The sequence below is a fragment of the Vairimorpha ceranae genome (genome assembly GCF_000988165.1).
Source record: "Vairimorpha ceranae strain PA08 1199 chromosome Unknown NODE_39, whole genome shotgun sequence".
NCBI lineage: Eukaryota > Fungi > Microsporidia > Nosematidae > Vairimorpha > Vairimorpha ceranae.
Genome location: NW_020169334.1, coordinates 27734 through 38807, shown reverse-complemented (window position 1 = coordinate 38807; position 11074 = coordinate 27734). Strand labels below are relative to the sequence as shown.

At 27.4% G+C, this 11074-nt stretch overlaps 7 protein-coding genes across 7 annotated transcripts; 6 read left to right on the top strand and 1 right to left on the bottom strand.

Annotated features, from left to right (window-relative positions):
- Positions 1-1825, top strand: AAJ76_3900038806 (ribosomal protein l5; the record flags this gene model as incomplete). The annotated part of the gene is made up of 1 exon (XM_024475439.1): positions 1-1825. A coding segment is annotated over one exon (1825 nt), but the record flags the coding sequence as incomplete, so codon positions are not given.
- Positions 1826-1889: 64 nt separating this feature from the next.
- On the top strand, positions 1890-2435 carry AAJ76_3900036918 (bos1-like vesicular transport protein; the record flags this gene model as incomplete). Its single annotated transcript, XM_024475438.1, has 1 exon — positions 1890-2435. One exon carries the CDS (start codon positions 1890-1892, stop codon positions 2433-2435), a length of 546 nt encoding a protein of 181 aa, XP_024330669.1.
- A 316-nt stretch (positions 2436-2751) lies between these two features.
- Positions 2752-5169, bottom strand: AAJ76_3900033639 (hypothetical protein; the record flags this gene model as incomplete). Its single annotated transcript, XM_024475437.1, has 1 exon — positions 2752-5169. The coding sequence occupies one exon, from the start codon at positions 5167-5169 to the stop codon at positions 2752-2754; it is 2418 nt and encodes an 805-aa protein (XP_024330668.1).
- A 508-nt stretch (positions 5170-5677) lies between these two features.
- AAJ76_3900033130 (blood-stage membrane protein ag-1) lies at positions 5678-8236 on the top strand (the record flags this gene model as incomplete). Its single annotated transcript, XM_024475436.1, has 1 exon — positions 5678-8236. The coding sequence occupies one exon, from the start codon at positions 5678-5680 to the stop codon at positions 8234-8236; it is 2559 nt and encodes an 852-aa protein (XP_024330667.1).
- Positions 8237-8249: 13 nt separating this feature from the next.
- AAJ76_3900030558 (rna polymerase rbp10) lies at positions 8250-8405 on the top strand (the record flags this gene model as incomplete). The annotated part of the gene is made up of 1 exon (XM_024475435.1): positions 8250-8405. The coding sequence occupies one exon, from the start codon at positions 8250-8252 to the stop codon at positions 8403-8405; it is 156 nt and encodes a 51-aa protein (XP_024330666.1).
- A 589-nt stretch (positions 8406-8994) lies between these two features.
- Positions 8995-9819, top strand: AAJ76_3900029813 (camp-independent regulatory protein pac2; the record flags this gene model as incomplete). Its single annotated transcript, XM_024475434.1, has 1 exon — positions 8995-9819. The coding sequence occupies one exon, from the start codon at positions 8995-8997 to the stop codon at positions 9817-9819; it is 825 nt and encodes a 274-aa protein (XP_024330665.1).
- A 165-nt stretch (positions 9820-9984) lies between these two features.
- Positions 9985-10878, top strand: AAJ76_3900028823 (mads domain-containing protein; the record flags this gene model as incomplete). Its single annotated transcript, XM_024475433.1, has 1 exon — positions 9985-10878. The coding sequence occupies one exon, from the start codon at positions 9985-9987 to the stop codon at positions 10876-10878; it is 894 nt and encodes a 297-aa protein (XP_024330664.1).
- Positions 10879-11074: the final 196 nt, after the last annotated feature.

Sequence of the window (11074 nt, the reverse complement as noted above, 5' to 3'; positions counted from 1 at the left end):
GAGAAAAGATGCTGCTAAGAAAAAAGAAGAAGAAAAGAAAAAGGAATCTGATAAAACTAAGGAAGACAAAGATAAAAAGAAAGAAGAAGAAAAGAAAAAGGAAGCCGAAAAAACTAAAGAAGAAGCGAAAGCTAAGACACAATCACAATCTATTGTTCCAGAAGCATCTAAAACAAGTGTTGCTTCTTCGATTTCTCAAACATCCATTCCCCAGCCTTCAATTGCTTCAGTGTCTCAATCTGTAGTCGATTCGGCCGCGTTAGAATCAAAAAGTGCTTCAGCCTCTGTGCCTCTATCTTCTAATATAAGTGCCTCCGCGAGCGTACCGCTTGTATCATATGTTTCAGGAGCAAGTATTTTATCAAATGTTTCAACAAGTACTCCTCTTGTTTCTTTTGTCTCTAGTGCTAGTCTTTTATCAAATGTACAACAAAGTTCTGAAATCAATTCTACTGTTTCTGCTTCATTACCTGACGAAACTAGTAAAAAAGAAGAAGTAATAAGTTCTGTGGTAAATATTGATTCATCAGTTGTAAATGATGTTTTACAAAATTGTCAAGAATGTCAAAAAGTCGATAAAGTACTTTGTACTAAAAATGAGAAAGGCGAATACACCGATTACAGTGGAAAAATTACAATGAAAGAAGAAAATGGAGTCATTAAAGATTCCTCGGGTATGTTTGTTGGACAAGATTGCGGATGTAAAAAAGAAGAAATTCCTGAGAAAGGCAAGCTTACAGAAACTGGTGTATATCAAGATAAGAGTGTTGATGAAACAGCTGCTAAAAATCAGGCTGAAACACTTAAAAAAGTGTCTGAACAAGCTGGTGCAAGTGACGGAGCAATGCAAACAGAAAAAGGCGAAACATCAGTAGCAGCTAATGGAGCAACAGGAGCTGAAGGTACAAGTCAAGAAAGTGCGCAGAATGATACAAATGCAGGAGAAGAATCAAAGAGCACAGGTGAGGCGGCAGCATCTAAAAGTTCGGTTGAACAAACAAGTACCGAGGGTATAAGTGAAGCAACGGAATCAAAAAGCATAAGTGAAGGAAGCGACAATAAAATAACTGAAGGTAACGGCTCAAAAACAACAGAGGGGGCCATAAATAAGCCAGCAGCAGATAACATGACGAATCCATTAGAGAAAGGAAAAGTTGAATCCCAAACAAACGGTGAATCTGAAAATCTATTAGAAACTGATAACAAGCCTACAGAACATAAAATGTTAGAAAAACCAAATGTACAAGAAAAAGATATGGCACAACAACCTGTACAAGATAAAAAAGATAATATTAAATTACCGAGCGATGCTTCTGCACCTTCAAGTCCAACAGTTTCTATTCCTGAATCTTGCGACGATGCTCCCGTTTCCGCGCTAAGAATTAAAATCAAAAATGCGTGCCGTTCTAAAATTCAAAAGCATCCTTCTGGTATAATTACTAAGACTGTAACTGCTAAAGCCAATACGGTGACAGAAACAGTTACTTTGACGATTTATTCTACGATAACCGAGACATTACAACTACCTTCGGATACTGTAACACTTCCTCCTGATATTCGTACTACTACTATACAACTTCCTGGAGATGTTATAGTTAAAACACAAGATCCAGAGACAGTAACGGTTACTGAATATAAAACTGTAACAGTAAATGAAATTAAAAAGCAAGAAAAGGTAGACAAAGAAATAACTGTTTCTACAACTGTTGTATTAGAGGATGATGATATAGGAGATGAAGTAGAATGTGAACAGGAATGTTCTTGTGACGAAGAAGTGTGTGAGAATCCTTGTGAAAGAATCAAATGTGTAATTGTAGAAGCATAGCCAGGATAAATTATTAAACAGTATTTTATTATTTTATTTAAAATTTTAAATATTTTTCCCTTAAATGACAAATCTAAACAATCTCCATAAGGAGGCTGACGAAATAGAAGCAGAACTTATTAAATCTGAGAATACCTTAGAAAATATAGGTACACTTGCAATTAAAATACAAAAGTTTATTAAAATGGTAGGATATTTAGATGATGCAAACCTAAAATTGAAAGCAAAAAATTTTAATGATAGGATTGTACGGTTAAGTAACTTAAGACTTGCAAAAAGAAAACAAGAAGATGAAGAAATGATTAAATGTAAATTAACACCTGAAGAACCATTTACTGAATGCACTAGTGAAACTTATTATACAGAAAAAACACAAAGAGTAAACCACATTTTAACTGATGCTATGAATATTTTGGATACCATACAGAAACAGGGAAGATATATTGAAAGAGCAAATTCGAGATTAAAGGATGGATTGATAAAACTGGGATTTAGTAGAAATTTGGTGGAAGAAATTGATAGAAGATATTTAGCTGATAATAGAATATTTGTAACAGGATTTGTTTGTGTTATATTACTTTTTTTGATATTAAGATTTTGGTTTAGATAAATTAATTTTTTAATAAATGTCTTCATAAACTATAAACACTGTAAATGATTAAGACTTTTACAATATTTAAACATTCTAATTGGTCATATATTTTATTAATTTAAAGGATTTTTGTTAATGTAGTTTTATGTAGTCCATTTCAAAAACAATTCAAATAATATATTTATAAAGAAACAAGACAGGTTTAAAAGTAAAACAGCAATTTCTTTCAAAAAATTGATAAATTTTTTCACAAGTTTTTGCTTGCATAAATTAAACAATCAGATACATATGCAAAAAAAATAACCAATTAATAATACTATTAAATTAATGTAATTTATTTTTTACCTAAACTTCCTTTAGATTTTATGACACCACTAAACTTGTATCCCATTTCATCTAAATTTTTTTCTTTGGGAGCTATAAAATCTCCTTCTATATAAATTTCTTTTCCTTCTTTATTGATGTTAACCTTTCCAGGCATATTTTTCAGAACAAAAAGAAGATCATCCATAGAAGCAGAATTTTTATCATTTTTTACTGTTAACTTGCCTTTTTTAGTAGCTATTGATTTTACTCCCTCATCATTATTTTCAAAAACAACAGATTCAAGAGCTTTTTTGGCTTCTGTCGACTCTTTTTCTTTCTTTTTTTCTCCTTCTTCTTTATTCTTTCCATCTTTTTCTTTCTTTTTTTCTCCTTCTTCTTTATTCTTTCCATCTTTTTCTTTCTTTTTTTCTTCTTCTTTCTTTTTTTCTTCACTTACTTTCTTTTTTTCTTCTTCTTTCTTTTTTTCTTCTTCTTTCTTTTTTTCTTCTTCTTTCTTTTTTTCTTCTTCTTTATTCTTTTTTTCTTCTTCTTTATTCTTTTTTTCTTCTTCTTTATTCTTTTTTTCTTCTTCTTTCTTTTTTTCTTCATTTACTTTCTTTTTTTCTTCATTTACTTTCTTTTTTTCTTCTTCTTTATTCTTTACATTTTTAGCACCACCAGATGGGGTTTCTTTTTTTTGTGATTTTTCTCCATTTAATCTTTTTTGATCAGGAGGTTCTAATTCTTTGTCATTAGAACCACCAAAAATAGAAGCCCAAATATTTTCAGGATCTGCCTTATTGGCAGGTTTAATATCTTCAGTTTCATACTTTACATTTTTTAATGATTTATCATCTTTTTTTTTATCCTTAGATTCTTTCTCAAGTTTCTCTTCTTTTTCTTTAGTTTTCTTTTCTAAATCTTTAATTTCCTTTTTCTTATCTTCAGAAACTTTATCCTTTTTTTCTTTTTCTTCTTTTTTACCTGTTTCTACTTTTTCCTTAGATTTCTCTTCCTTATTCTCTGCATTCTTTTTTATCTCTTTTATTTTTTTCTCTAATTCATTTTTGTTATCATCTAACTTCTTCTCGGCTTCTTTATCAATTTCTTTTTTCTTCTTCTCCCCTTCTTTTTCTTTCTCATTTTTACTTTTGATTTTTTCTGTTTCTTTTTTTATATCTTCTTTTTTGCTTTCAGAGTCTTTTTTTATGGTTTCTTCTTTTTTCTTAAAATCTTTAACAACTTTCTGCAACTCTTTTTCTGCCTCATTTTTTATATCGTCGTTCTTTGCCTTCTCTTTTTTTTCATCAGCTTCTTTCTTTATTTCTTTTTCTTTTTTTTCTGCACTCTTTTTAACATCATCTTTGCTTTTGTCCTTTTTTTCTTTAGTTTCGTCTTTTTTCGTTTTTACTTCATCTTTTTTGTCGATTTTTAATATTGAAGGAAGGTCTTTATCAGTAATTGCTTTCGAATCTTCTTGTGTTACAGCCTTAGGAGAAATAGATTCAAGAATTGTAAAAGTTTTTACGTTTACTTTTACTTTTTTGGGCTCATTATCTACTATGACGGTAACCCAAGGACCTTCTTGTGTCTTTATATTATTTTTAATTTTTTCCAATCGATCTTTTACTATTGATTTATCTGTGTCGCTGTTTTCTTTGGGTGAACTAGTTAAAGGAGATCCCTTACTTTCTGCAGGTGCAGATTGCTTGGCACCACCTTTTTGTTGCGCACCACCTTTTTGTTGCGCACCACCTTTTTGTTGTGCATCACCTTTTTGTTGTGCACCACCTTTTTGTTGCGCACCACCTTTTTGTTGTGCATCCCCTTTTTGCTGTGTACCACCTTTTTGTTGTGCACCAGGCTGTTGTTGTTCAACACCTTTTTGTTGCTCACTAGATTTTTGTTGTGAACCTCCTTTTTGTTGCTCACTAGATTTTTGTTGTGAACCTCCTTCCTTCGTTTCTTCTTTACCAATATTTTCGCCTTCATGGCCTCCAATAGCAGCAGGTAATTTTTTTAATTCTTCTTCATTTTTCATAAGCTCTTGATCTGCTAAAACTATAATATGTGGTTTCCCCTCACCGTCTTCTGATTTAACAAGAACAGCTTCTCTACCTTTGACTTGCATAGGTTGTATTAAAACATTTTCAGTTTTAATGTCACTTTCCTCATTTTTCTGACCTCCTTCGCTTTTTTCTTTTGATTCTTCTTTACTTTCCTTATTTTCTGATTTTTCAACCTGTGAACCTTCTTCTGATGCAAGTTTAACAGAATTTGGTTTTTTAGAAGATTCTGTAGTATTGATGCTTTCCTTTGATATTTTTTCATCGGTGATGTTTTTCAATAGAGCATCTTTAATGTCAAGCTTCTCGTTTAAAAAATTTGCAAATTCCTGGTTTACAAATAAATTACAACCTACTGCAAAAAAGTATAATGTTAACATTTTGTTTGTTTATTGATTATTTATTTTTATATTTTCACATTGTTTCACTTCAAATTTGTTTCAAATGTTTATTTAATGATTTTGTATGTACCTTTTTTTCTTTATTTAAAAACTTAGAAATAAATGCTATTTTGTTACGTTTCAAAAATAATTTAAAGTAAAAAATTAATAATTTTACAACAAGTTTATCTTTTGTAAATAATTAAATTTCTAATATTATGTTTTAAACTTGTGTCTAATAAAAATTTAACTTTTTTCAATTTTATCGTACTTGTACAATAAATTTAATTTAATTTTGTATAAATAAATAGATTTTTTTATGCAGCATAAATTAAATAAAAATTATTACAAGGAATTTAATATTTTGTTTTTAAAAAATAGGATATTTTTTTATTGTTTGATATTTATTTTGTAATGTTTTGTAATTTAAACAACAATGATAATTATTTTCTGTATTTTATTAGATCTACACCTATGCCTTGTTAATGAGTCTAAACATTGTAATTGCATGGCTTATAGTAGAGAATGTGAAGATTTCTGTATATTTAATAAACCAGCATATATAAATTTAATTAAAAAAAAGACAGATAAATATAACAAGTATTTTACCTTTCAAAAAAAATTATATGATAGATGTACACTGTATGACTGGTATACTTCAATTACTAATCCGTTGTATATTAAAAATATAGACAGACCTTTATACGATTATTTGAAACTTAACCCAAATATTTTTGAAAATTGTAAGCAGAATTTTCTGCAAGATAATAAGATTATATTAAATGATAAATTATTAAGTAAAAGGCAGCAGATCATTAATAAACCTTTGCAATTACGAGAAATATCTAGTATTACATTATTAGAACCCAAAGCAAATTTTAGGACAATTACTAAAACAAATTCGGTAACCAAAACTGTTTTTAAAAAAAATTTAGTACCCTTAGAGTTACCTACGATTTATGACAGGGATGTTGAATATAAAACAGATCTGACTTCTACTATCTTTAGTACCACTACAGTAATAAAAAGAGAGATTCAAACTAAGACAATAACTAAAAATAGAATAGAGACTAGTACGATTTTTAAAAATAATGTAGAAACCAAAACACTTGTTAAAAATAATATAAAAACTACTACGCTTGTTAAAAATATAATAAGAACCAAAACGCATAATATATTTATTTATGACGATAGTCCTCCTCCTACAGTAACAATATTTAAAACGAGAGATCTACAAGTAAGTGAAGTAAAGACAACTGATGTGAAAGTAAGTGAAGTAAAGACAACTGATGTGAAAGTTGATGAAGTAAAGACAACTGATATGAAGGCTGATGAAGTAAAGACAACTGATGTGAAGGCTGATGAAGTTAAAACAAACGAAGCAAAGACAAGTGAAATAAAAACAAACGAAAAAAATCCAAGTGAAATAAAGACAAGCGAAGTCAAAACGAACGAAACAAAGTCAAGTGAAGTAAAGACAAGTGAAATTATTTTTAACATTAAAACAGAAAATTTATCAATAAATAACAATCCCCCATTTGTATCACCTCAAGATATTTACATAGTTGATATATTACCACCACAATACAATGCATCTTTAGATAAATATACTGATACATTTAGCCTTAGCATGAATGATGATTTACAAAGTACAATACTTGTTGATGTAAATTCTAAACAAAATGGCACTATAGAAGCATCTATTAGTAGATCTACTGTATTATTGTCCAGTTACCAGCCATCTACAGCTACTAAAATTATTTTAACTCAACCTGAAACTTTAAGTCAAACAGTCAAGATAGAAGAATATGAAAAACAGTCAAATAATTTACCGCATGATGATATGAAAAATAATATTGTGTATGTGCCAGATAAAATACTTACCATTGATTTACCAGATTTAAATTATGCAAAAGAAAATAGTTTAAAATCTACAATTATTAGCTTAGAAGGACAACTTTCAGGGCCTGTACAAAAAAATAATATAGAAGATATACAAAATGTAAATAAATCATCACTATCAAATTTATTGACTATTGATACACCATTTGATGATACAAATCAAACTTCTACAAGTTCCAAACTAATTAGCCAAAACACTAGTACAGTAAATATATTTAAAACTACATCATTAACAAGTAATAATAAATTTACAGTACAAAATAATGACAGTGTTTTAAATGTAGATAATCATAATACTAAAGTAGTTACTAAGACTATTTCTAGTACTGTTACAATTAAAATTCCTAGAAAAACCAAATTAAATAATGGATTTAAAAGACACACAACTACTACAACAGTTGTGAATGTCAGTACAATTTATAAACCAAAGAAAAGAAGTAATGGATTTTTTAAAAATTTAATAAACAAGATGACAGGTAAAAATAAGAATAATTTAGAAAATAACACCAATTTAAATTTATTAAATTCTAAAAGTAATAATAATATTATGTCATTAAAAGATATACAGACAAATATTAATAAAAAATATGCTACAGATATAAAATCTATAACATATTCAAATATAAATAATATAGTAACAGTTACTAAGAACATCAGTGATAACTTACCAGTATCAGTACACATAAAAGATCACAAAAATAGTGTAAAAGTAAATAGCATTAATAATTCTAAATACAATACATCTACAAAAGTAATAAATACTTTTTTAAATAATAAGAAGGATATTAATAATAGAAATAATAATTATTTACAAAATTCTAACAAGGATCTTTTAAGTACAAATTCTTTTAGAAATTCATCCACAGTCACTTCTTCAGATGTCCCCGATAAACTATTATCTACTACTAAAATTAAAACAGTTCCTAGTCAAAATTGTACCCTTATTTTAGATATAGAAATAGATACGCCTTCTAAAGCAGTAAAAAGGAATAAAACAGTTACAGAATTTAAAACACAAGTAGTAACAGATACTATTACATCTACTACTATAATTTATTCAATAGATACAATTACATCTACTCTTACTTTACAATACCAAGATACAATATCACCCCTTCCACAATATAGAACTTTTGTAACATCTATTGTTTACATAAATTCTTAATATTTTTTACCCCATGAACGACCAAGAAAAAATATACAGTTATGCATGTTTGAATTGTGTAACAGAAAAGCAAATAAAACAAGGGGATGCCATTAAATGTTTAGATTGTGGAAATAGGATTCTAAGAAAGTTAAGAAGTAAGAGTGTTATACAGCTTGAAGCAAGATAATTTATATGTAATAAATATTTTTTATGACTTTTTATGTGTTTATTATATTTTTTTGTCTTTAATTTTTTTAATGTACTGCTGTTTACATTTTAATATAAATTACATGGTAATAAGTATTGATTGTTATATTTTTAAATAACAAGAATTAAAAGAGTCATATATTTTACTAATACCCGCCAACCACTTATTAATTTAATTAACGATAAATTTATTGAATATTGATTGCAATACATAAATATTAATATATCTACTTATAACACTTTATTATTAAAATATAAAAGATTAGTAAGTAATAATACTTTTATTTTTTAAATATTTTTTTATATTAATTCACCTATCAATAAATTTTATAAAATATTTAATAACAAGAAAAATGCAATATAAAAATAATTTTTTTGCATAAATTTAAAAGATGTCAAATGAGTATATTTTGAAAAATTTTAATTTCCAAGAATCACTAGAAATTTAGATTAATAATTAAGTAAAGTATTATTTAATAACTCAAATAATTTAGAGTTCTGTGTATGTAAATAAAATAAAGTTTTTTATATTCTAATTAAAATAACCAAAAAAATTTAAATATATCCTTATGCTTGAAAATTTATGTAATTATGTTGGATGTCTACATAGTGAAATGGAATGTTCTCATATAATTAATTTAGCAATGGAAGGTAAATTAATTAGATTGAAACGCCGTCTTACTGAAAAAGAAAAAAGGTCTATTAGACCAGGACAGGCTTTTATTTATTTAGAAGAAGAAAGTGGCATAATAAGATGGACAGATTCTAAATCATGGACACCTTCAAGAGCACTAGGACCATTTATGATGTATATTGAAAAAAGAAACGATCCGCCATTAATAAAAAAAATATATACAGCAAAATTTCAAAATAAAATTGTACATCTTGTAATTTACAATGTGTACAATCATGAAGAAAGGGGCATATGCTGTGAGATTTATTCACAAATAAGAAAAATTAATATACCAGAATCATATAGTAGAATGGCAAGAACTTATTTAAATGATAAAAAGAAAAGAAATAATAAAACGTGTGCAAGTAAAGATAATTATACTAATAAAGATAATTATACAAATAAAGATTATTATACAAATAAAGATAATTATACAAATATTAATTTTATTAGTAATTTAAATTATTCATCTGATGAAAGTCTATTAACCATAAAAGAAAGATTTTTACAATATTCTCAAGAACAATATAAAAATACTCAATATAAAGATTTATATAAAAACACCTTCTTTTTAAATAAGCCTATTGATCAATACAGTAAAGTAAAACAAGACTGTGATGTTTCAGGAAATTTAAATTATACTGACAAAATTCCTTGTATACCAATTGACCCTTTATTTTCTGAAGATGAAAAGTTAGAAGATTGTAAAAATAAGAAATAAAAAAATTTTATTTAAAATTTTTACAAATAATATTGTTGATATATCAGGCCAATATTAGGTTAAATTGACAAATAAAATTTTTTTTTTCTCCTAAAAAACAAAAAACAATTTAATTTATCCAATTTAACTAAAATAAACTATTAAATTAGCTTTTTAAATTCAAACATGAAACATTACGACAATGAACATACATCATCTGAAGAAGAAAGTAGTGAAGAAAATGTTAACTATAAGGCACCACCGCGTAGTAAAGAACCTCTTGACTACAGTAAGAATGTTTTCTATACAAAGCAATATGATGATCAACTAATAGCTAATACTAAAAAAGATCAAATTGAAAAAAATAGAATGCTAAACATAGCAAATAGAGCACAGATGTATCAAAATGAAAGTTTACCTGATTACGATTATGAACATTTTAATGAAGACCAAAGGTATGAGCAACATGTGGTAGGTGAGTTTATAAATGGTGTCTACACTGACAGCCGTTACGTAAAAAATGAAAAATATACACAATTTAGAAGCGAACCACCTGTGCAAAACATTAATAATTGGGGATATTATGGTGGACAGAATTACATTCCAGAAGATATTATTAATCAACCAATAAATAAGTTTGAAACGTTTCCTAATACTAAAAGACAAAGAAATATTCCTCCTCTAGGATTAAATATTACCAATAATCAATTTCCACCATACAATGAAAATTACCTGCCTAGAGATATACAGAATACTTTTCCTTCTGCTGAACCACCCTTCAGCCCCACGCAGCAAACACGCACTAAAAGGTCCAAAATTAACTTAGAATATATTTCTGGAAAAAATAAAAGGAATGTAACATTTAGTAAGCGTAAAAAAGGAATAATGAAAAAGGCATTTGAGTTGTCGACATTAACTGGTTCTGATGTTTTATTATTGGTTGCTAGTGAAAGTGGTCATGTTTATACTTATGCTACGCCTAGATTAAAACCTCTGCTGCCTAAAAATAGAAAGTTTATAGAGGAGTGCTTGAGTAAAGCGGATAATTCTATAAGATTTGATACAGACAGTGAACAATAAAAATTAATTGATTACCAGAAAAGCGCTTATTACTTGATCTTCAATATGTAATGTTAAATAAAAGTATATAAAATTTTTATTGTAAAACAAAAAGTTTAATTTAACATAAAAAAATTGCGTGTAACATTTTGTGTAAATTAAAGTTAAAAAATTGAATATTTATCAGTTTTGTCTTTTAAATTGAAAAATTAGGACA